General features: G+C 37.6%; 1 protein-coding gene across 2 annotated transcripts in view; it reads right to left on the bottom strand.

The window, feature by feature from the left end:
• LOC136874188 (methyltransferase-like protein 22) overlaps positions 1–24,157 on the bottom strand; it is a 70,170-nt gene that overhangs the window by 12,444 nt on the left and 33,569 nt on the right. Inside the window, exons 4-6 of one of the 2 annotated variants that reach the window (XM_067147786.2) lie at positions 23,167–23,355; positions 15,643–15,810; positions 15,406–15,505 (exon numbers count right to left, since the gene is read on the bottom strand). In XM_067147786.2, coding sequence (XP_067003887.2) covers positions 15,406–15,505; positions 15,643–15,810; positions 23,167–23,355 — 457 coding nt within the window. The remainder of the gene's footprint in view (positions 1–15,405; positions 15,506–15,642; positions 15,811–23,166; positions 23,356–24,157) is intronic. The other variant, XM_067147787.2, reaches the window with a different exon arrangement.

Genomic DNA, 24,157 nt, shown 5'->3' with positions numbered 1-24,157 from the left:
TTTAATTAGCTTTTTCATGTTTATCACCATTTTATCTATTTAAATTAAGATATTTTGTAACTGTTTAAGATGTCTCTCCAATATTTAAAGTTGGTTGAGGATGATCCAAATAAGGCTGAAACAATGTACCATGTTAAAATAAAAAAATAAATATACTAACTGGATTAAAGTCACTTATATATAGATATATATTTAACAAAGTCGAGTTTCCTGCCAAATTACGATGGCCTTCATCACAGCATGTGAAGGTCTGCCTCTGACAGTGAGCAAAGAAATTCTTTGAAGGAACCTGGAAGTCATGACCATACTATCCACAGTCCCTGCACTAAATGGTCTCAGATATCGTCGCGCTGTGCCGTGGTGGTTGGGAGGGAAGTTTCTGATTCACTGCTCTCTGTTGACAGTTTCTTGAGTGCATCATGCTGTGCCATGGTGGTGTCATGCATGCATTTTTTGGAGTAAGGTCTCCATGTATTTGATAACATGAAGCTGTCTTCCCTGTTGATGTTATTTGGGCGCAGCTCTATCTCTATGGCTTCCCTTACAAGTCGACCATAAAATTTTTTATAGGTGTCATGACTTTCACCTAGTCAAAGAGGATTTCATGGTCTGTACTGTAGAAATGTTCTGCTATGGCGGATTGGTATATAGCATTTTCTGTGGAGAATGAAAGAGTGATATTCTTGACTGCCAGTCTTGCCTAAGCCACGGACGAAGGAGGTCGCAGTGAGCTGTGGGTCCCGGGAGGGGAGTGGAGTTCGAGAGTGTGGAGTGTTGGAAGGTTGCCGAGAAGTGGGCCGACAATGATCGGTATAGAACAGTACAGAGTGACGATAGGAAGATGGCAGAGGAAAATGAAGAAAGAAGAAAAGAAGCCAGGTGGGTGTAAAATGGATATGGAGAGGAAAGGAGAACTATTGTTATCGGCAGCAGTGATTATAATTTTACTATGTATTGGGGGGGTCGAGTTGAACCCAGGCCCGTCATCTAGTAGAAATGAGGAAAGGGAAAATATGGGCGCTATCAAAAGAGCTGTAAGAGAGGTGTTGACAGAAGTTTGCCCTTTCGGGCAAATAAAAGAGATGATTGAAGAACAAACCAGTAAGATTGATAAAATGGAAGTATGGATAAGAGAAAAAACGGACGACATGGCTGCACAGGCGAGAAATAACACCGAGGAAGTGGTAGCATTAAGGGAAAAAGTAGGACGACTTGAAGAGGAGAATTGCAAGCTGAAAGCAGAAGTGGAAGCAAATACTTTATACAGAAGGAAGAAGTGCTTGTTTATTTATGGAGTGCCTGAGGAGTCAAGAGAAGGCAAAGTACTTACAACTTATAAAGTAGTGGATCTAATACAGGGAAAAATGAAAATAAACTTTAGTGAAGTAGATATTGATGATGTGCAGAGAGTGGGGAGAACTAGAGGCAACAGGCCTATAAAGTTACAATTGTTTTCAACGTTGATGGCGGATGTTGTGTTAACAAATGCGGGAAACGTACAGAGGGAGAAAATATGGATAAAGAGAGACGTGGGAAGTGACGCGATCAAAAAAGAGAGGATACTCAGAAAACACAGGATACTGGCTGTAAAACAGGGGCTGAAGGCAACTATTAGAGGTCAAAATCTAGTGGTGTCAGATAGAAGCTGGAAGAGGATCTGGTCTGTGGATAGATTGATGGATTTAGAATTGAAGTTAAAACAAGATGAGGAAAAGGAGAGTAGTGCAATAAACTGTAGGCAAATGAGGCGAAATACAAATAACAGTGTGCTGAGGATGAACGTAGGGATGAAGTCAAAGCAGGCCGAAGAAAAAGAGAGTAGTGCAGCGATTAGTGGAGATGATAGGCAAAATACCAGAAGTATCAGTGTACCATGTGAAGAGAGGCAGGGAGAAGTGCCAAGTGCTAAAGTGACCAATAACAGTGTTCGGTGTGAAGAAGTGCTGGTAGAGAGGCGAAGTGAGAAAGAACAAATGGGTGATGGAGGCAAGGAGAGGGAGCAACAAGAAGCTGAGAGAGCCGAGTGTAGTGGTGTAGTAAGGCAAGATCAGGGTAAAAAAGTAAGGCCAGAGTTAACCCGTGAGATTTTCGAACAGAATCAGAGTTTTAGCGGAGGGAGAAATAGAAACTTAACGGACATGTGGAGAGTTGCGAGAAGTAATGAGGGTATTGTAACAAGAAGCAAAAAACAATAATATAGCAAGTAAGTAAGTAATTAAGGGCATGATTGTATTGAGATGGTTTATTTATTGCTGAAATGTGGTGTTGGAAGTATTGAAGGCTTAGTATTTATGATTAGGTGATGTATGGTTTGGTATTGAGATGGTTTATTTACGGCTAATTTAGTGGGATTTGGGAGGTGGTATTATTGTATTTGTGTCTGGTATGAGTATTTAATTTTTGGAGCTGGAGAGAGGTGAGTTTATTATCATTTTGTAAGTAAGGCAAACGGTTCATAGAGGGAATCTACCGTTGGCCAGTTGATTATTAATATTATTATTATTACTATTATTATTATGATTATTACCATTATTTTATTATTATTATTATTATTATTATTATTATTATTATTATTATTATTATTATTATTATTATTATTATTATTATTGACATCACTATTATTATTTTATATGTGGGTAGGGGGTATTTTATATTTAGTTATTTATTTATTTATTCATCTAATTATTTATTTGACGTGATAGTGTAGGTGTGGCTTAGGAATTGAGTATTTTTTAGGAGAGAAGTATGGACGTGCCATGGGGAAAAAAGGATGGCTGCCGTGGTGACCTATATTTGAAGGCACGTTTCCGGAGCATCTGATGGACTCCATGGCGCGCCCAAAGGAGTATGGGGGTCCATAGTTAGACCCCAGGGAGAGGGCCGGCCGTGTCATCGACGGGAGGGTGGCCTTTCTCTCTCCAAGGGTGATGACATGGCCGGATAGTAGTAGTAGTAGTTAGTTAGTATAGTGAAAGTGTGAATTTAGAATTAGACAGGGGAGTAGCGGGACGTGGCATGAAGAGACGGAGGATGACTACCGTGGTGACCTAACTTTTGAGGTCACGTTTCCGGGGTATCTGACGGGCTTCATGGCATGGCCAAGGTGTATAGTAGCAGTAGTTAGTATTTATTTATTTATTATTATTGTGAACATGTATTCGGGGCTGAACGCCTGTTATGTTCATTAATAAATTCTGGACAAATTCTGGATATTCTTGACTGACCTGATGTGTTCTTTCACCCTGGTGTTGAAGTAGCCACAAAGACACAACTCAACTGCCATCACATACAAAACACATACATCAACAATCAATCGATCAATCAATCAATCAATCAATACTGATCTGCATTTAGGGCAGTCGTCCAGGTGGCAGATTCCCTATCTGTTGCTTTCCTAGCCTTTTCCTAAATGATTGTAAAGAAATTGGAAATTTACTGAACATCTCCCTTGGTAAGTTATTCCAATCCCTAACTCCCCTTCCTATAAATGAATATTTTACCCTGTTTGTCCTCTTGAATTCCAACTTTATCTTCATATTGTGATCTTTCCTACTTTTATAAACGCCATTCAAACTTATTCGTCTACTAATGTCATTCCACGCCATCTCTCCACTGACAGCTCGGAACATACCACTTAGTCGTGCAGCTCTTCTTCTTTCTCTCAATTCTTCCCAACCCAAACATTGCAACATTTTTGTAACGCTACTCTTTTGTCGGAAATCACCCAGAACAAATCGAGCTGCTTTTCTTTGGATTTTTTCCAGTTCTTGAATCAGGTAATCCTGGTGAGGGTCACATACACTGGAACCATACTCTAGTTGGGGTCTTACCAGAGACTTATATGCACTCTCCTTTACATCCTTACTACGACCCCTAAACACCAGGATATGCTTGATGGATTACACACCATATATACAAGTAATAATAAATTATATACTATTAATTACAGGTTCTTACATTAAGTAAACTCATCTAGATATATACACTACATGTTTTATGAGTATGACATAACCTCACAAATAACACGATCATAAATAATAATAATAATAATAATAATAATAATAATAATAATAATAATAATAATAATAATAATAATAATAATAATAAATAATTTCAAGGGAGGAAGGAAAGCAAAACAGGCACAAAGTAGACTGAAGACAGGAAAAAGAAGCACAGTGAAACAATGAAAGAATACTGGAAGAAAAGGAAAGAACAACTAAAGAGAAAGAATTGAATTTGTAATGTGGTACTTAGAAGGCCAGAACGCAAGAATAATAATAATAATTGTTACGGGGTTACCCGTGGAACGCAGAGGTGAAAGAAGGTGCCGGGGTGAATGGGTCTAACTACAATGTCAAGGAAAGAATTTAATAAACTTAACTGAAGGTTATATTTTGAAAAACAACAAAATTAACAACTTTAGTGATATGACAATGGCATAGCAATTTAGAAACAAGACTTAGAAAAATCCATGATTTCAAATCTTTTAAGGGACTTGGGCTACAAGCCCCTAGTTTTACAAAAAAAATTTTTTTTGAGCTCAAACTTTACACAGGAGCATAAATTTACAAAAGGGCAGAAATTCCCTAATACCTGGAGCATTTGCTCCCAAAATGGCAATGTTAAGCCTCCCAGGGGCACTTTTACAACACATGAAAAGAGCTGCGTGCTCTCAGCTTTCCAAGCTTATTCAAGGCAATATTAGAAAATTACCATCACTCGCCACCAAGGCACAAATTACAAAATTTAAAACAGGGGTATCTAGTACCCAGCCTATTGGGCCGTTGCAGAAAAGAACAGGTTAAGAAAATGGCCCAAAACACAAATCGAATGGAGGCGAGTACTTGCACTCCTAAATATGCATTCTTAAAACCTAAGGGGCACTAAGTCGATGAAACAGGGGCTATTCCCAAACTATGGAGGTGACTCGTATAAGAATAAATTAAGACTTTACGGGAAGGAAGAAAACCAGTTACAAAACGTAGTCACCTCAAGCCAATATGACGGGGAGCTCGAGAGCGTACATCACTCTCTACCCCAGATTTACAGTTAAAGATCTTATGAAGTTTTTACATTAGCCGGCAGAAATTACATTTTCAGAAAAGTAGGTTACATAGTTAAAGTTTCGGACCTCTCCCTCGGGTTAAACTGCAGAGCTAGCAAGAAATAAAGATGTTAATTGGCCATTATCTTGCTGAAGAACTGCTGCCTGATGAAAGAGGCGCCTCCTGCTTGACACACACACTAAGTTAGATGACGATTAAATGGCCAAGAGACGTGAAAATCTGCAGTTTATAAACCCTTGGGGAAAGGTCGAGACCTTTCAGGAATAATCAAGACACACCCACGGGATTTTATTGGATAACATCAAAAGTGACACTCAGAATCGAGGAAGAAGCCTGTGATAGGCGGAAAATTAATTACAGAAATTCGTGATTGGCTAAATTCAAAACTGGCGGAAAGAAAAGATAAATATTGCCAACACAAAAATGAGGAACATTAATTAGTTAAAAAAACTTATGAATACAAAACTTCTTTAAATCAAAGTTCATCCACTTCGCACCAGGGTGCATGATCATAGTTTTTGTATTGACATCTGTTCAAGAAAGTCCAAACTTCTTGATGAAGGGCAAACAAAACAAGTAGAAATTCACACAGTACTGGAAACTTCACAATAAAAAAATTACGTCAAATTACTGTACAGACCTCTTCTGAGTAAAGGTTTAAGTAGGTCTATTTTCAAGTTCACTGTTTCTCCTGTAGAGGAGTTCTTTAAGGCGCAAGATTTAAATGCGCGGCGTTGGTGTGTACCTCCCGGTACAATAATAATAATAATGATGATGATGATGATGATGATGATGATGATGATGATGATGATAATAATTCAACCTCAATACTTGCATTATTCACCCATGGGTGAATTAATCATTAATTTAATCCCTGGGTCACCTAACATCTACTACCAGAATATTGTTTTAAAGTTATATCAGTCTATTACACTTGTGTCAGTGCTAACAAGCAACTTCATAGACGCCCGGTGTTTCAAGAGGTGGTTCCATGTGCTTGTGATTGCTCTTATATTGACATGATAAAAAGACCTGTACTCCAAAAATACATGCATAACACCACCACGGCACAGCGTGATGCACTCAAGAAACTGTGGACAGAGGGTGGTGAATCAGGAACTTCCCTCCCAACCACCACAGCACAGCGCAACGATCCGTGAGTCCAGTCAATGCGGGGACTGTGGATAGTATGGTCGTGACTTCCACGTTCCTTCGAAGAATATCTTTGCTCAGTGTTGCATGCAAACCTTCACATGCCCTGAAGAAGGCCAGTGTAATTTGGCAGAAAGCTCGGCTTTGTTAAATATATATAAGTGGCTTTAATCCAGTTAGATATTTATTTATTTTAATACAATGAGCCACAAAAACCTACATTCATTAATATACCATGTTTTTTATTTGACTAAATTTACCACTTATTTGTAGTGTTTTAGTCTTCTGTGTATTGAAAAGGTGGACCCACAAATACAAATTATTTTAGAATTTATATTCGAGAATTGTCAAGTTAGTACAGAACTGATATGAAATTCATTGCTTGTAATTATTATTTTTTCCTCAAAAAAGTGACTTCATATGTCTAAGTAAGGTCTGTGTGAATTGAAACATGAGTTATCTGCTTGTAATTACTTGTAACCCAGGTACAAAGTTGGTATAAAAGAGGTCAGCCACAACAGGGGTTTCTGCATTTGGAAGGCTTCTCCTATGCTTGGGTTAGGACGTCACGGACAGACCCCACTCACTGAGGTATCCCACCTGCTGTCAGTCTCACAAAGGATCTGTACAGTAATGTGTGAGTTGCTTTAAGTGAGTTCCTTCATATGTGCAAGTGAGTTGCAATGTTGTGCTTTTATAGTTTCATGATGCTTTCTATGAGTTAGCGTCTAGACTTGTGCTGAATAGCTGCTTTCTTATTCCAGTGTTATTCTGAGTTCCACTTGGTTTGATTTAAGTCCTGGATTGCATATAAACATGCTTGGTATGAGGTGTATGGTTGATGTGCACAATAACAGCAGCGTGAAAACCTGGAAAGTTCCCTTCCAAATCACATCAAATACTTCAGTTTCCCAAAAAATGAAGAGCTAAGAAAGCAAGCAGATCCAAAGACATAGATGTGATAGAAAGTACAATGCGGATTTGTGCCAGGTGTGTTCGAATATTTTTCTGATAGAAATTTTGAACAGAAGCTGTTTTCTGTCCTATAATTTTGGGTGTTTTGCATAGCATACACAAGTGTCCATAATAGAGTAAGAAGGAAAAAGAAAAAAGGGACAATAAAAAATGGACGGTGAATTATTAGAAGATTCAGAACAAGATGTGTCAAGATGGCAGCCGGTAAGCACCCGTACACTAATGCTGCTCCGTTACATTTTTTTCTCTTCTAAGAACTAGTGTTGTTCACAGTTATATTTTTGATTCGGATTGTATCCTTTTGTGTGAGTGAAAATTTTTGTACATCATTTGTCAATGTGAGTGGTGCTTTGCAAAACATGAACTAGTATTTTATGTGCTTGAAGCTTGTGCTTTGCTTGACCAGCCCTGCTGCCAAGCGAGATAAGCGCGACCATGTCTTCACCACGTCTTCACTTCTTATACTTGTCTTATTAGCTGGTTATATACATTTAATCCCTGGGTCACCAAACATCTACTACCAGAATGTTCAAAGTTTTAAAAACAAGGCATCTGACATTCATACCCTTGCATCTGAGATAAATAACTTTGATTTGTTGACTTCACTGAAACACGGTTGAACAACACAACATTGAGCCCAGAAAGATGTTCCAGTGAAGACTTTCAAATATTTTGCCGGGACAGATCACAACATGGCAGACCAAAACACACGGATGGTCTGTTAATTGCCTCTAAAAACAGGTTAAAAGCAAAACATACGACAGATCTCGAAACTAACTGCGAATCATAAGGATAGAGATAGCCACTAGCCCTAAAAATATACTTCTCAGCTGTTTTTACAAACCTTCTTCCAGCAATCTCAATATAGTAGAAGGATACTTCTATTTCACAATCTCAGACCTAGACAACCACAATGAAATAATTCTTCTTGGCAATTTCAACACCTCCATCAAATGAACATCAAACACTTCAGGTATTACAAACTCTCCTCTGGAAAATTACGTTTTATCAAACTTTATAAAAGGTTTCCATCTCTACCTGCATAACATGAAACCCACCAGGCAGAATGCTTCTTTGGGCCTAGTTTATTCCAGCCTCACTGACGTCTGTGTAACATTCGGTCGCAACCTATTTTCATCTTACCATGACTCCCTCGACGAGTCCACCACCACCTCTACTGTGCACCACAATACACCCAGGAGGTGGAGGTTAGAAATGGTTGTATAAGTCATGAGAGATTGAAGGAACTTACTAAGAAATTTAATTAGCAAAAAAGTCAGCTAATAATGATATGATGGCAAATATAACAGGTAGTCATATGAATGTTAGGGAAAAATAGAGGGGTATGTATAGGTACTTTAATTTCGACGGCTAAGAATGAGAAGGTAAAAACAAAATAAAATACAATTTTGCCAGAGCATTTCGGTTAAGCCAGGTTTCGGTTAAGTGAAGTTCAGTTAAGCGGGGTTCCACTGTATGAGTATCCTCATAAAAAGAATACAACATCTACTTCACTTCTTTCCAAACCCCTCCCCCTTAAGTGGACTTTCCGACAATAAGTGTTTCTTTATTTTTAAAGAAGATTCAAAATACAAACTTTCATGTCTGTAACATCTTTCATTTTTGTAGATATAAGTATCCTCATAAAAATAATTCAACAAATTTTTCAATTCACTCTTCATAACTGGATTTTTTGAAAACAAAAAAGGACATGTTTCTTCATTTTTAACGGAGACTCCAAATCCCAATTTTCATGTCTGTAACCTTCATAAAAATAATTCCATTTTTTTTCATCTCCTTTCATCCCTCTCCCTTAAGTGAATTTTCTGAAAAGAAACGATATATGTTTCTTTATTTATAAATGAGCTTCCATATACCAACAATCATGACGGTAACATCTTCAGTTTTTGAGATATATGTATTCTTTGGTTGTGGCATCGTACACAACTATTAACCCGGGTCAAGGGAGACAGGGTCACCTTCCTTATCCTCCACTTGAGTAATTCTGTCTGGTATATCCGCGTTGCGGGGGTGGGTATCCTCCACATCAGTAGGCCGGTGTGAAGGAGAGCTAAGTTCAGGCAGGGACCTAGTCTCATGGGGTATAACGTGGAACCCATGCCCAGGGTTACAGGTGAAGACCTTAACAGCATCTTAGGCAGAGAAGGAAACCTTCAGAATGGCAAAGATGGTGGATGAGGCAACCCATCCTCTCTGGGGAAAATTAGAAGAGGAAACCACTGCCTTGTGGAGAAGAGGGATCTTCAAAGGCTAAGGGAGTAAACCCTGAAAGAAAATCCTCAGATGCGTTAGGCTTACTGGGTCAGCAGATTTGCTTTCAACTATAATACAAGCCTCGGATGGAAGTTTAAAAATGGAAATGGAATTGACAAGTCTCTGGCTACAGATGCACAGCATGATGGTAATGCTGATGTTCGTGCAGGTGTTAGATCAGAGAACAAAACCCGATATGGAACAATAAATATTTTAACAATGAATGGGAAGGAAAATGAATTGATTGACCTAATGGAGAGATGAAAACTCAACATCCTGTGATTAAATGAAGTAAAATGGAAAGGGAAAGGAATGAAGAAACTAAGAAAGGGTAACTGGATGGGTAACAGTAAATAGAAAAGAAATTGAGTGGGATTTATAGTGAATCAGAATGTTGAACCAAAAGCTGAAGTTAATTATGTAAATGAAAGAATTATAATAATGCACATACATGTAAACAAGGAACTACTGAAGATAGTACAGGTGTATGCTCCACAAACAGGATGTAGCGTTGAAGAAGAGGAAGAAGAAGAAGATTTCCTCAATGAACTGGAAACACATATTTTTTGAGATGGGATCATGATAATGGGAGATCTGAATGCTCATATGGGAACTGATAGAATAGGATATGAGAATGTTTTGGGCCCACATGGGTTTGGCAATAGAAATGAAGATGGAGAGAAACTGTTGGACTTTTGTATCAGAAATAACCTGAAAATAAAGAACACATGGTTTATGAAGAGGAATAGCCATGAGGTCAGCTGATATAGCTGGGATGGACACTCATCGATTTTGTAATAACAGACCGAGAATAGGGAAGATACGTCATTAGTACGAAGATAATCCCCAGTGAAAGTATGGAAGATTATTAATTGTGGAATTAAAAACAAGTAAAAATCCCTAAAATTGTACTGAAGAAGAAACCAAAGATCAGGATTTGAGAATTAATAATAATGCTATTTGCTTTACGTCCCACTAACTACTCTTTTACGGTTTTCGGAGACGCCGAGGTGCCGGAATTTTGTGCAGGAGGAGTTCTTTTACGTGCCAGTAAATCTACCGACACAAGGCTGACGTATTTGAGCACCTTCAAATACCACCGGACTGAGCCAGGATCGAACCTGCCAAGTTGGGGTCAGAAGGCCAGTGCCTCAACCGACTGAGCCACTCAGCCCGGCGATTTGGGAATTGGAGGAGGATGAAAGAATGGCATTCTAAGATTAGATAAAAAGGAAGTTGCCTAACATGAAAATACAAAATGGAGAAGAAGAGTGGGACAATTTAAGACAGACATTTATGGAAGCAGCAACTGAGGTATGCAAGAAAGCAAAAGCAAGGGTTAAGGGAAAGGAGACACAATGGTGGACAGACAAAATTAAAAAAGAAATAAAAGAAAGGAACATCAAGGTGAAGAAAGAAATGGATAAGGAAAAGAAAAATAGTATCAGAGGGATGGGAGTAAGATAGTAAAGCTACATGTGGAATACAAAAGATTGAAACTACAAGTAAAGAGGAGTATCAAGGAAGGAAAGGAGAAATGTTGGGGGGAGTTTACCAGCAAAATTGAGCAAGATAGTCGAGGAAATCAGAAACTATTATACAGAGTAATAAAATTGAAAGAATAACTTTTTTTTTCTTTTCTTGCTATCTGCTTTACATTGCAACGACACAGATAGGTCTTATGGCGATGATGGGATAGGGAAGGCCTAGGAATGGGAAGGGAGCGGCCATGGCAGTGATGATGATGATGATGATGATGATGATGATGATGATGATGATGATGATGATGTATCCTCATAAAAATAATTCAACTCCTTCTTCAACCCCCACCCCAAAGATTATTTCACCCAAATATGCCTGGTGTGAAAATGGGAAACCATGGAAAACCATCTTCAGGGCTGCCGACAGTGGGATTCAAACCCATTACCTACTGGATGCAAGCTCACAGCTGTGCGACCCTAACCACACGGCCAACTCACCCGGTAAAGAATGAATGAAGAAAAAATTAAGGCATTAGAGAGAGAAGATATATCCACAGTAGGCCTACATGATGAAAAGGGTCTTCAGAAGATGATGGCAAAGTATTTTGAAAAACTTTATAATGAGGATGACTGCTCGGAGGAAGAAGGAGATAAGAAAATGGAAATAATAGATGGAGATAAAGTAGAGAATCCGATAACATAGCTGGAACGTGAAAGGGCAGTGAATGCAATGACCAAAGGTAAAGCAAGTGGAAAAGACAAATTCAATGCTGATATGTTTAAGGTAGCAGGAAGCATTGGACTACAGTGGCTATACAGAGCCCTCAATGCAATATGGAAGGATGGAAGCATACCTGAAGATTGGCAACAAGGAAGCATTGTACCATTGTTCAAGAAAGGAAATAGGAAGAAATGCGAAAATTATAGAGGTATAACCCTATTATCACATGGGCTAAAAATAATGGAGAAAGTCATACACAAAAGACTGAGGGATATAACAGAAACACAGAAGAAGAACAATATGGCTTTAGATTGAACAGATCAACAATAGACTTGATATTTACAATGCGAACGATAATGGAAAAACATCTAGAAAAGAAGAAAGAAATCATCTTCGTATTTTTGGATTTGGAAAAAGCTTATGATACAGTTAAGAGAAACCATGTATGGGAATGCCTACTGAAAAGGAATATACCAAAATCATTAATTAACAAGATAAAAATGTTATATCATGAGAGTAAAAGCAATGTACAAGCGGGGAGTGGTGACTCTGAAACATTTATTACAAAAAAAAGTCTCAAGCAAGAAAGTGCACTGTTGCCATTATTGTTAATTATATTGATGGATGAAATCATAAAACATGTAAAACAGAGTATCAGTAGTGATGAAATGAATGCTTTGTTATTTGCACATGATGTGGAAATTTGAGGAAGGGGAGAAAAGGAAGTACAAAGGAGAATGGACATTTGGAATGAAAATATGAAAGAGTTTGGAATGGTAATTAGTAAAAGGAAAACTATAGTCATGGAATGTGGAAAAGGGGAAAAGAGGACCCAAGTGAACATAGACGGAGAACAGATAGAGAATGCAGAACAGTTTACATATCTGGGTAGCATTATTAATGGAAGTAATGAAATCAATCCTGAAATTAATAACAGACTAAGTAAATTTACAACATTTTATCAAGTCAGAGAGCTTTTATGGGATGACAAAGTACCCAAGAGAATGAAATTAACATTATATAAAAAATATTTCATACCAACTGTAACATACGGACTAGAAACGCTGGTAACTAATAAGAGACAAGATAGTAAGATCCAAGCATAGAAATGAAATTTTTAAGAACATTGATTAAAAAGACAAGAAGAATAGAATTCAAAATATTAAAATCAGAGAAGAGCTAAATATAGAACCACCGAGCTCGATAGCTGCAGTCGCTTAAGTGCGGCCAGTATCCAGTATTTGGGAGATAGTGGGTTCGAACCCCACTGTCGGCAGCCCTGAGGATGGTCTTCCTTGGTTTCCCATTTTCACACCAGGCAAATGCTGGGGCTGTACCTTAATTAAGGCCACGCTTGCTTCCTTCCCAGTCCTAGCCCCTTCCTGTCCCATCGTCGCCATAAGACCTATCTGTGTCGGTGCGACATAAAGCCAATAGCAAAAAAAAAAATATAAATATATATATATATATATATATAGAATCATTAGTACAGAAAGCAAGACTGAGATGGTTCAGACATGTAAAATGAATGGGAAAGAAACGGGTAGCAAGAAGGGAATTGGAAAGAGAAGTTAAGGGAAAGAGACCAGTTGGAAGACCAAGAAGAAGGTGGATGGATCAGATTTGGAAAGACATTAGAGAAGAAATTGGAGCAGGAAAAGTGGAAAGACAGAAAGGAGTGGAGGAGGCTTGTTAACCACACCCAGGAGACTGGAGTGGGACACTGACGATGATGATGATGATGATGATGATGATGATGATGATGATGATGATGATGTATCCTCATAAAAATAATTCAACTCCTTTTTCAACCCCCACCCCAAAGTTGATTTTCCCCAAAAATGCGTGCTTCCTTTAAAGGAGATTCCAAATACCAATTTTCACACATCTGTTTGTTAAACTAGCACAACTCCTTCTTGGTGTTTATTATTTCCACCAGTGTATACATTGTACAAAAACTAATGAACATAGAAATATGATTTAGCTTCTTCCATATTTTTTAAATCATTTAAGAAAATAAGGAGTAAAAAACTCATAGGGAATCTGCCACGTGGGAGATAGTCCCAAATGCAGATCAATGACCGACTGATCGATCGATTGATACCCCGCAGTAGGCTTTGACAAGTCATTAAAAATCGGGAACGAACTACTATGATCGCCATTAGAGTATTTAGTTAGGTTTGTGGGTTGGAGGCCCTCAGCTTTCACGCTACGCATTACTATGCTATGGGCGGGAGAGGGTTAATAGTTGAACATCTTATTAAGTTTGCATTATAATCAAGTCATTGGATTTTCGAAGATATTATTTTTGTTGAAGAAGAGAATTATGATTCTCAAAACATGTATGATGTGAAATATAGTATAATTAATACTGACAAGTCAGAGTCAAATTAAATTCCTTGATTCAATAAACGGTGTGTTCTAAGCTGTCAGTGGAGAGATGGTGTGGAATGATACTAGTAGACGAGTAAGTCTGAGTGGTGTTTTTAACTCATTGGGCCCGAGCCACGGAACCGTTCCGTGCTTTGTCTCGGTGGACCAAACGCCGGACCACGGAACTGTTCCGTTGTCTCATTTTACTACGTAATTCAACTTTCCCTCAAGAGATGGCAGAGTGAGTTGCATTTGTGATTTGTGTAGGGACTCTTTCTTTGCAATGTTAAATGCTCTTTGCTTATATATATCGATAGCGTGCTTGGTAATATTAGTTTGAAGTGGGGTATCTCTAGCTTTGAGATTCACTTGTAAACAAGATGGCTGCCACTATAGAACTGATATTTACCAACATATAACCTCCTTTAGGAAGTAATGACGATTAGGAAAGCAATTTTTTCAGTGAAATTAGTAGTAATATTAGTACTAGTGTGAGCAACACTCCTGAAGAACAAATAGATGTGGAAATCAAAGAGGAAGTGTAAATAGAAGACTGTGTTACAGCTCAGCAGGCGGGCTGAGTACGGCCCCGTGATGCTAATAAAATAAAATGTTTTACAGTATTCCTTGTTCCGCAGTTTGTGGTATGAAAGCCTTTTGTTTTCATGTATATTTAAATCTTTAATGGTCTTGTAAGTAAGAAATTTCTCACGATATGAAGTTACACTATATTCCCTCCAAAATAATCCCAGAGCCAATGCGGTTTCAATCCAACAAATATGCAGGGCTCGATGGGTTAAAAGTAGGAAAGATCACAATATGAAGATAAAGTTGGGATTCAAGAGTATAAACTGGGGCAAATATTTGTTTATAGGAAGAGGAATTAGGGGTTGGAATGATTTACCAAGGGAGATATTCAATAAATTTCCAACTCTTTGACATTATTTATGAAAAAACTCGGTAAACAATTGACAGAGAATCTGACATCTGGGCAACTGCCCTGAAGGCAGATTACTGGTGACTGACTGAGTGATTGATACTGACTGAATGATATATGAAAGAAAAGGAAAAGCTAAATTGTTGTTTCTTTCACGTATCATTAACGTTTTGTTCTGAGGAAAGAAATGCTTGGCATCAAATCTTAGTTATTTCGGTCAAGAAAGGAAAGAACTGCATCATCAGAAGAGGCTAACATTGAAGATGCAAAAACAAAAACTTAAAAAAATTTGTACCATTTTATAGGACAAAAAGAAAAAAGATTACCACAACTTTCATAGTTGAAGAAACATTCAAGAAGGTTTTTTTTATTTTTTATAAAATACTGCTTTAAGTTGACCATTCAACAAAAAACATTATAACTCACCTCTTTTCTAAGGCAATGAAAATCGTTTTCTTCGGAGGTATGCTTAAGATTTTCACTAGAGTTTTTACAAATTCTTCTGTCAAGTCATTGTCATAAATAGCTAAAATAAAATAAAAGAAAGTAATCAATAAAGTGGCATTCAGTTGAAAATCTATTTATATACAATTTTAGTTATAGAAAATGCATTAACATGCTCTGTATGTTCATGCTCTGTATGTTCATGCTCTAGTTTCTTACCATCAGCTACAAGAACAATAGACACTTCAGTTAATTTTGCCTCCAAGTTGTTAGACCACTGCCGTGCATAAAAGTCAAGACCATCGACTGTGAATTCTGCAGACACATATTTACTGTTTCGTGTTGCATTTGCTTTGATGAGATTCAGGATGCCACCAATATCAACATCTAGCCAACATATGTTACAAAATATACAAAATTAGCTTTCATGATCAGAACAACAAGCAATGCAGTAATGACCAATGTAGGGAGGGTGGTCAGTATTGGTTAGAAATGAAATATTCAGAGCAGTTTCAGGGTTGTTAGATCTTGTTATATTAATAAGTAAAATACTGGATCTAGAAAGTGATATCATTTTTGTGTACAAGATGCTACCAAGAATTTCGGAGAATTTTAATATTCCACATGAACATGTAGCTGTGCCAAGTTCTGACACTTGGTGACTCTTGGTGTATGTTTCAACTTTAATCTGCTAATTGGCATCCTCATAAGTGCATGTGTTTCCGAGTTTCAGTGCATTTCATTATACCATGTTCTGTTCTTGTCTTTTTTAATTTTATTAAATTACAAGTTGTTTTACGTCGCACCATCACAGATAGATTTTATGGTGACTATGGGATAGGAAAGGGCTAGGAGTGGGAAGGAACCAGCCATAGAATTAATTAAAGTACAGCCCCAGCATTTGCCTGGTGTGAAAATGGGGAAACCACGGAAAACCATCTTCAGGGCTGCCGACAGTGGGGTTCGAACCTATTATCCTCCAAATACTGGATACTGGCCGCACTTAAGTGACTGCAGCTACCGAGCTCGGTCCATATTCTTGCGCTTATGAAAATTGCAAACTGGCTGAAGTTAAGGAACAAAGAATCTGTATTAAAATTTGCTTCAGGTTCAATAAAACTGCAGTTGAAATCCAATGAATGCTAAAGGAGGATGTTGGTGACCAAAAGCAAGATGAGTGGTTTAAGCATTTCAAAGAAGACCAGGAATCTGTGAAGATGACAGTCGTCATGCTCAACTCCCAAAACTATTGCAACAGAATGCATGCGTATGGTCTGACACCAGTTATTTCATCATGACAATGCGCCCGCATACATACCTTTGTTCACTGTGAGGGATTTCCTGACAAAAACAAAATGATCACTGTTCAGCATCCTCACTACTTACTTGATCTGGCCCCCTGCAACTTCTACCTCTTCCCTAAAATGAAACTCTGGTTGAAAGGGCAGCATTTTGTCTCCATCAAAGATATCCGAGTGGAATTGCAAGAGTGCACAACACAATGAATTTGCAAGACTTCCACGAGTACTTCCAAAAATGGGAAAATCTTTGGAATCACTGTACTCAAGCCTAGGGCAACTACTGTACTTTGAAGCTGATGGTGGAAATTAGGAAAAATATAAGTATTCATGCTCTTATCAGGAAAATTTCAGAAATTCTAAGTAGCACCTCATATTCCATTTCTTTTCTTAATTAATGTGTAAAGTTCATATGATTGTTTGAAAGAGGGAGAAGTCGCAAGATATCTCTTGTAGGAATCAGGATTGAGGGAAAGCAAGGATATTTATTTGTGCTACTGCCAAAAAATGAAAGCCTCCGTGGCTCAGGCGGCAGCACGTCGGCTTCTCACCGCTGGGTTCCATGGTTCAAATCTCGGTCACTCCATGTGAGATTTGTCCTGGACAACGCGGAGGCAGGACAGGTTTCTCTCCAGGTACGCCGGTTTTCCCTGTCATCTTTCATTCCAGCAACACTCTCCAATATCATTTCATTTCATCTGTCGGTCATTAACCATTGCCCTAGAGGAGTGCGACAGGCTTCGGTAGCCGGCAGAGTTCCTATCCTTGCTGCAAGATGGGGGCTTCATTCATTCATCCCTGACCCGGTCACTGACTGGAAAACAGGTTGTAGGTTTTCATTCACTGTCAAAAAATGATACAATCAAGAAGATTTTTTAAAATTCACCACAGGCAACAGAGGACTAGACCTCCGATAATATAATGGTTAAGAAACCTCACCAACTAAATAAAAAACAACTAGGTTCAATAATATGGAAAACTATTCACCACATTTTGAGTATTACAGTGTTCAGATTCTGTGCAGTGAGTGACACGGTAGGTTAATTACAGAGCAGATGAGACATAAAACATGCTAACATTTATGTTACATAAGAAGGTTTATATACATTTTTCCTACAGCCACAGTCATACCAGAATATGATGGTTTATGTGTGAGAGACATGCAGCCTAATGAAAGGGGTGACTGGCAAATTTATACTAGAATAGCTCTTGTATGCTAGTTACTGTTTGTAATTGCAGCAGTAATGGAGGAGGAGCAGGAGGGGGAGGAGGAGGAGGAGGAGGAGGAGGAGGAGGAGGAGGAGGAGGAGAGGAGATCACTGCCATCACCACTACCACCCTACAAGACACTGCAGTGTGTGTATGAAGAGTACAAAGAGAGGAGAAATTCTCTGAAAGAAAGTTGCTTCTTAAAGAGAAATAATTACAGAAAAATGACATGTAAGAATGTTATCATCTAAGAACATATGATGCAGATATATTAACACAACACAAATATATATCATAGTTTCTGATTTATCAAGCTGATGGAAGGTGATAAATTTAGCAGAAGCAAAACATATTGTACCCACCCCTACCCAAAAAGGCTCTGGCAAGACATCTACAGGGCATTACTGGGTAAAAACAAATAGGCGCACATTTTAAATTAACTTAGCGGCATACAGGGTAGGAGAAACGGGGCGTACCTAACTATAATGAGAACACATTCCATTAAACTGCAAACGGTTTATTAAATCCTGATGATTATGATAATGAAGCATATATACACAAATGAAGTACATCATTAATTTTACATTTGTTGTGGATTATTTAATGACTTGTAGTCTTGTGTGACAGATCCGAGTATTCTCGATCGTAAAGCGATATGCCATGACACAACGTGAACGGAAACATTTATCATAAACACCGAAGCTATCTCACATTATTGACAAATGAAATTAACACTCATGCAACAAGTCTGAGCGATCCCTATTCTAAAAGCACTCAATTATTTTCCGAACGAAATGCCATAAGACAAATTATACACATGCGGATCAAACACCCAGGTTTGAACCGAACCCTCACTGGAATACAATTCGCTATGCCGGTGGGATAAGCCATCGCCGACACTAATTACATTCACAGCATGTTACACAAACATTACAAATAGTCACTCATTATATAAAAGAAACACGTGAGGCACACATCCTTCATTCCACCATTGTGGAATACCAATGCCCACGTAGAGGACTGAACTGACGACCCCAGAGACGAACATGTGGCGCTAAAATCCCTAGCTAATTTATACTCAAATAAATGATGATAATAATAATCTAGCAAATATTAGTACCAATTACCATGTCATTTATTGGTGAATACATTATTCCAGCATGTTGAATATTTCTAGCTCTCAGCCTATCCAGTCAGGCCTTCCTTCACAGCAAAAAGCTCCCTCCCTTAGAGGCAAGACACACACTAAAACACATCTGTCACAAGGTCAAGCGTTTCCACCCCCCCACATCGGGTGGTCATTAGACTCAGCCTTCACAGGCATAACAAACCATTTCTTTAAAAACGCCTCATCTCGAGGTACACTATCGATAATCCTGAGGTCTATTCCTCAATCATCAAACTGCATCGACTTCAAATAAATAACCTCAATTCAACAGGTATATTTCTTATGGCCACCCCATGACTTCAAATATCACACCTATCTCACATCACAACACCGGTTTTATAATACTAATATTTGCATATAATTACCATCATTATAATAATTATTATTATTACTATTATTATTATTGGTTTCAGCTGTTCACTGAGTTCCTTACGCGATTTACCTGGTAAATAAATCATATCAAACCAACACACAGAAACTTCCTCATAATTACAACATTATTAAATAAACAATAATTAACTCATAATTAAACCCTAATTAATTTATAGTTAACACATAATTAATTTATAACTAAATTGTCACATGGTAATCAACTCATAATTAAATATTCACATAGTAATTAACCCATAATTAAATATTCACATGGTAATTAACTCATAATTAAATATTCACACAGCAATTAACTCATAATTAAATATTCACATGATAATTAACTCATAATTAAATATTCACACAGTAATTAACTCATAGTTATATTGTAATTAAATTATAATTAAACTAATCAAACAACTCAACTTAAATTGAAACATTCCCTAGCTAAATATTTCAATGGATGAATGGGGTATCAGTCCTGTAGACATCTCTGATATTTCTGGAACTCCTCACGTAGCTTAAATTACAATACTTACTGCTCATGCAATTATCAATACTGGATTAACTACAACCTAACTTAAATTATCAATCCCTGAATCTCCTGACCTACTGGTCTCCTGACGAATTAACTGACTACAAGTTTCCCAAAATTAAGTAAATAAGTGAATCTTCTCCTGAATGCAAATTTCCCAGAATAAAAGAAATCTCCCGTATTTATAATTAAAATCACTCAGACCTGTTATCAATTAAAATAAAATAAGAAATAAAAACTATGTGCACATCTTTGGCACTTCTACATTCAAATAAAGTTACATCCCTATCATTATAGCGTCAGCAATTTTGTAGACTTATTTTATCAGTCTCAATGATATTGATATTAATTAATTTCAATATTTCTTTCCTCAAATAGCATTGCGTCTGCAATTTAAATAACCAGTCTTAACCAAAGGTCCTTGGATCATGCCCCTGTCGGGTGCAATATCTACGGATCGGTCAAGTCAAATATAACTGTGCAAGCAGGTGGAGGAATGGTAGAGGCAAATTATTCCTATAGCATTCTGGGACTCTTGATCTAAGTCTCATTGTTGTTGTTTGAGTCATTCATCATTTTCTCGTCTGCTTGTTGTGTATTTATCCCTATGTAGCGGTGGGAGATAACACAGGTCCATGTGATCCATGTGGATGATGTGTTTGTGTGTGATTTTATTAAAGACCTTTTATCATTCTCTTCAGTTTCTACGTCTGGCTGGAGCTTATATTCTGTGAATGTGGTTTAACGCTAATGATGTGAATTTCATGTTTGTCTTTTCGGACAATATGAATGTGTTACGTAGCGTGTGTGCTGAGATTTGGTTATGTTGACGACTAGGTGAGCCTTGCCTATATTTCGGCAACCCACGATTCTGATCTATGCATTTGGATCAAGCTCATGAGCCTAAGATTACTTTTTTATGCTGTTACGAGTGTCGTCATAACGTGTCTTGACACTATATCATTTATTCTACCTCGCTTATTTTGGTCTCTGCGTGTGTGTGTGTGTGTGTGTGTGTGTGTGTGTGTGTGTGTGTTGATGTCGTATGATTTCTGGATCCATGTTATTTTTCGTGTCTTATGGATGTTGCTTTATTTATATTATTTGTTAATTTATCTTGCACTTGTTCTCGGCTGTACCTGCCTATTTATTTGCCCATTTTTGGGATTTTTCTCTCAGTTCTATTTATTTCATTTAAAACATGTTTATTTACCTTCTTAACTATGGCAACTCCCTTAATCTCTTTGTGTTCCTTGTTTATTCCTTTTCTGCCAGGTTTACTTTCCTGGCATTATTTTCTGGGGGGATACAGTCTCTTGGAGATTGTTGCTATCTTTTTTCAAATAGGAATGAATTGATTTCTAATCTTGTCCATTCCGATGCTAATATAGTATTCTTTTGATGTGAAACGTTGTTTCTTTCACGTATCATTAACGTTTTGTTCTGAGGAAAGAAATGCTTGGCATCAAATCTTAGTTATTTCGGTCAAGAAAGGAAAGAACTGAATATTATTGTAATCACTTTTCGCTACGCTCCTGTGACACGTATACTGAAATTTGTAAGATTGAATTTTATGATTCAAATGACTCGACTGTGTTCACAATACCCTAAAAGATTATGAATGTATCCTTTCTCTCTTTGTATTCCCCTAATGTTTTTTTTTCTTTCTTTGTGTGTGTTCTCATTTTCTTCTATTTACCAAGGTATGTCAATAAACCTTATTTTATCCTCCTAATCGTTCTGTGTTGGGTACATGCCGTTTTTACTGCTATTTTTTTGTTTAAGAGGCCAGAATTCAGTTCCTGGCAGTCTCTAGCTAGTTTCAACCAGTCCACGAGGGTTTGTTAGTTAGGTCGGTGGGTTGAGCTTCTATCTGCAAAAACTTAGATCTATTTTGAACATTATCGTCGCCATAAGACCTATCTGTGTCGGTGCGACGTAAAGCCCCTAGCAAAAAAAAAAAAAAAAAAAAAAAAAAGATCTATTTTGAACATCAAATGGGTCGACCAAGTCGCCAACCTTGCGGTTCTTGAGAAAACACGTGCTGTAAGCACTGAGGTTACCATCGTTAGCAATTGTCTCAGATGGGTGGAGCACGTCCGGCACAAGACTTTGAGGTATTTCAAGGACCAGCTAAAGCATGCTATTAAGACTGCTGGAATCAAAACTCAAACCTGGGAAACACTTACTGAGAATTGTACACTTTGGCATCACACTGCTTCTATATCAGTTACCATGTTTGAAAAGGAACGATGTAGATATGAAGAGGCACGGAAGCTTCATCAAACACAGCCTCGCCCTCCCCCAGCCATTGCATGTGATTTTTGTGGAACTATGTTTCATTCCAAGATTGGGCTACTAATTCATAACATATTCACAAAGCATTTTGAGTGTGAAAATGTAAACTGCTGAAGAATATGTATAATAGGATACAAGTTACAGCTGATGAAAAGACTATGACTACAATGACTGTGCTGTAATATAACATCTTTAATTTAACCATTACACACATTGTATACAGTATTATATTTGTTATTACAGCCTCAGAGTACTATTTTTTAAACATTTCCAGAATTCAGATTTCCACTAATTTAGGCCATGTCTTGGCCCCATTAGTTCAATAATAATAATAATAATAATAATAATAATAATAATAATAATAATAATAATAATAATAATAATAATAATAATAATAATAATAATAATGTTATTGGCTTTATGCCCCAGTAACTACTTTGATGGTTTTTTTGGAGACTCCAAGATGCCGGAAATTTGTCCCGCAGGAGTTCTTTTACGCGCCAGTAAATCTACCAACACAAGGTTGACGTATCGAACCTGCCAAGTTGGGATTAGAAAGCCAGGGCCTCAACCATCTGAGCCACTCAGCCCGGTCCCATTAGTTTAAAACAGTGAGAGTTTACTGTATTCTACAAATTTATTCTATAAGTTTCAATTTTTGCTATCTAGGAACCAGTTGCCAGTAAGTTAAGGAATAGAAATGCAGACAGAAAAGGAAGAATGATTCAGTTATGGAAAAATAAAATCAAAAGACTCATGGAGAATGAATATAAATACAGTATTCTGTATTATGTTTTGTATTTGAGAAGTCAATCTTCCTTTCCACTGTCAGCTACTCTTTGATATAAGTCATTAATATAGCATACCTGTGCATATCACCTCTTTGGCAAACATTGCTGCCACAATACTAGTGAGTCCAGTTCCAGATGCGAGTTCCAAAACAACTTTGTCTTTGAAAAGTGATTGTCCATGGAAGAGAACAAAATCTGCTAACGCTAATGCACCTCTCCACACCTGTAGGCCAACCAGTTCTAATGTTGTAGAGTGACTTTGTTCTGTTGAACACAAACCACAAGAACAACATTATAAGCATATAAGAAAAACACCCAAAGGTACACAGAGTTTTGTGCTGAACTAGTACCATGCACTGGTGTGCATTTGGTAACCATGTCCTGCAATGGTAGAGCACTTGGTAACATACGGGTAGAACCATAGGAAGTAATTTTTCAAACACAGGGAGCAACATAAGATATTGCAAGACCCTAGCACAATAGCTATGAAGATGCACTAGTATGATAAGAAAGGTAGAATGGGGCAAGCGCAAAACTCCATATATAGCAAAGATGACCAAACAAAATTAGGTCAAGTGCAGTAGAGTGAGAAGCGTGCTGGGAAAAGTTTGCCGTGGATCAAGGAAGCAGGGTGAAGAGAAGTACAAGCGGATTGCATGTATAATTACAGAAACAGCTTACATCTAACAAGAACAAGACCCAAACGCTTGTGAATAAAAGAAGAGAGGTTCAATAAATAATGAGACCCACACACATATATACAACAAAATGTAACAGAATAGGAAAACAGATATCATCTACTGGGGGAAAAAGAAAGAAAGAACAAGGAGAAAGGGCGACAATCGAAATGACTTTAAAAAAACAAAGTAATAAATGTTACAACAACGCAGGAATTGCAAGCTACCTACTAAAGGACTGTTAGTTAGATAGGCAAAAAAAAAAAAAAAAACTCGCTAACTGAAGTCATAAAACAAAGTTGTCAATGTCCAAATAAACAGTGACAAGGTCTTATTATGACAGACAACTGGAATTACCTAATGCTTGCATGAAGTTCGAGAAAAGAAAC

Source organism: Anabrus simplex, chromosome 5, assembly GCF_040414725.1.
Source record: "Anabrus simplex isolate iqAnaSimp1 chromosome 5, ASM4041472v1, whole genome shotgun sequence".
Taxonomy (NCBI): domain Eukaryota; kingdom Metazoa; phylum Arthropoda; class Insecta; order Orthoptera; family Tettigoniidae; genus Anabrus; species Anabrus simplex.
Note: the sequence above shows the minus strand (reverse complement) of the source record. Positions and strands in the feature narration are given on the sequence as shown.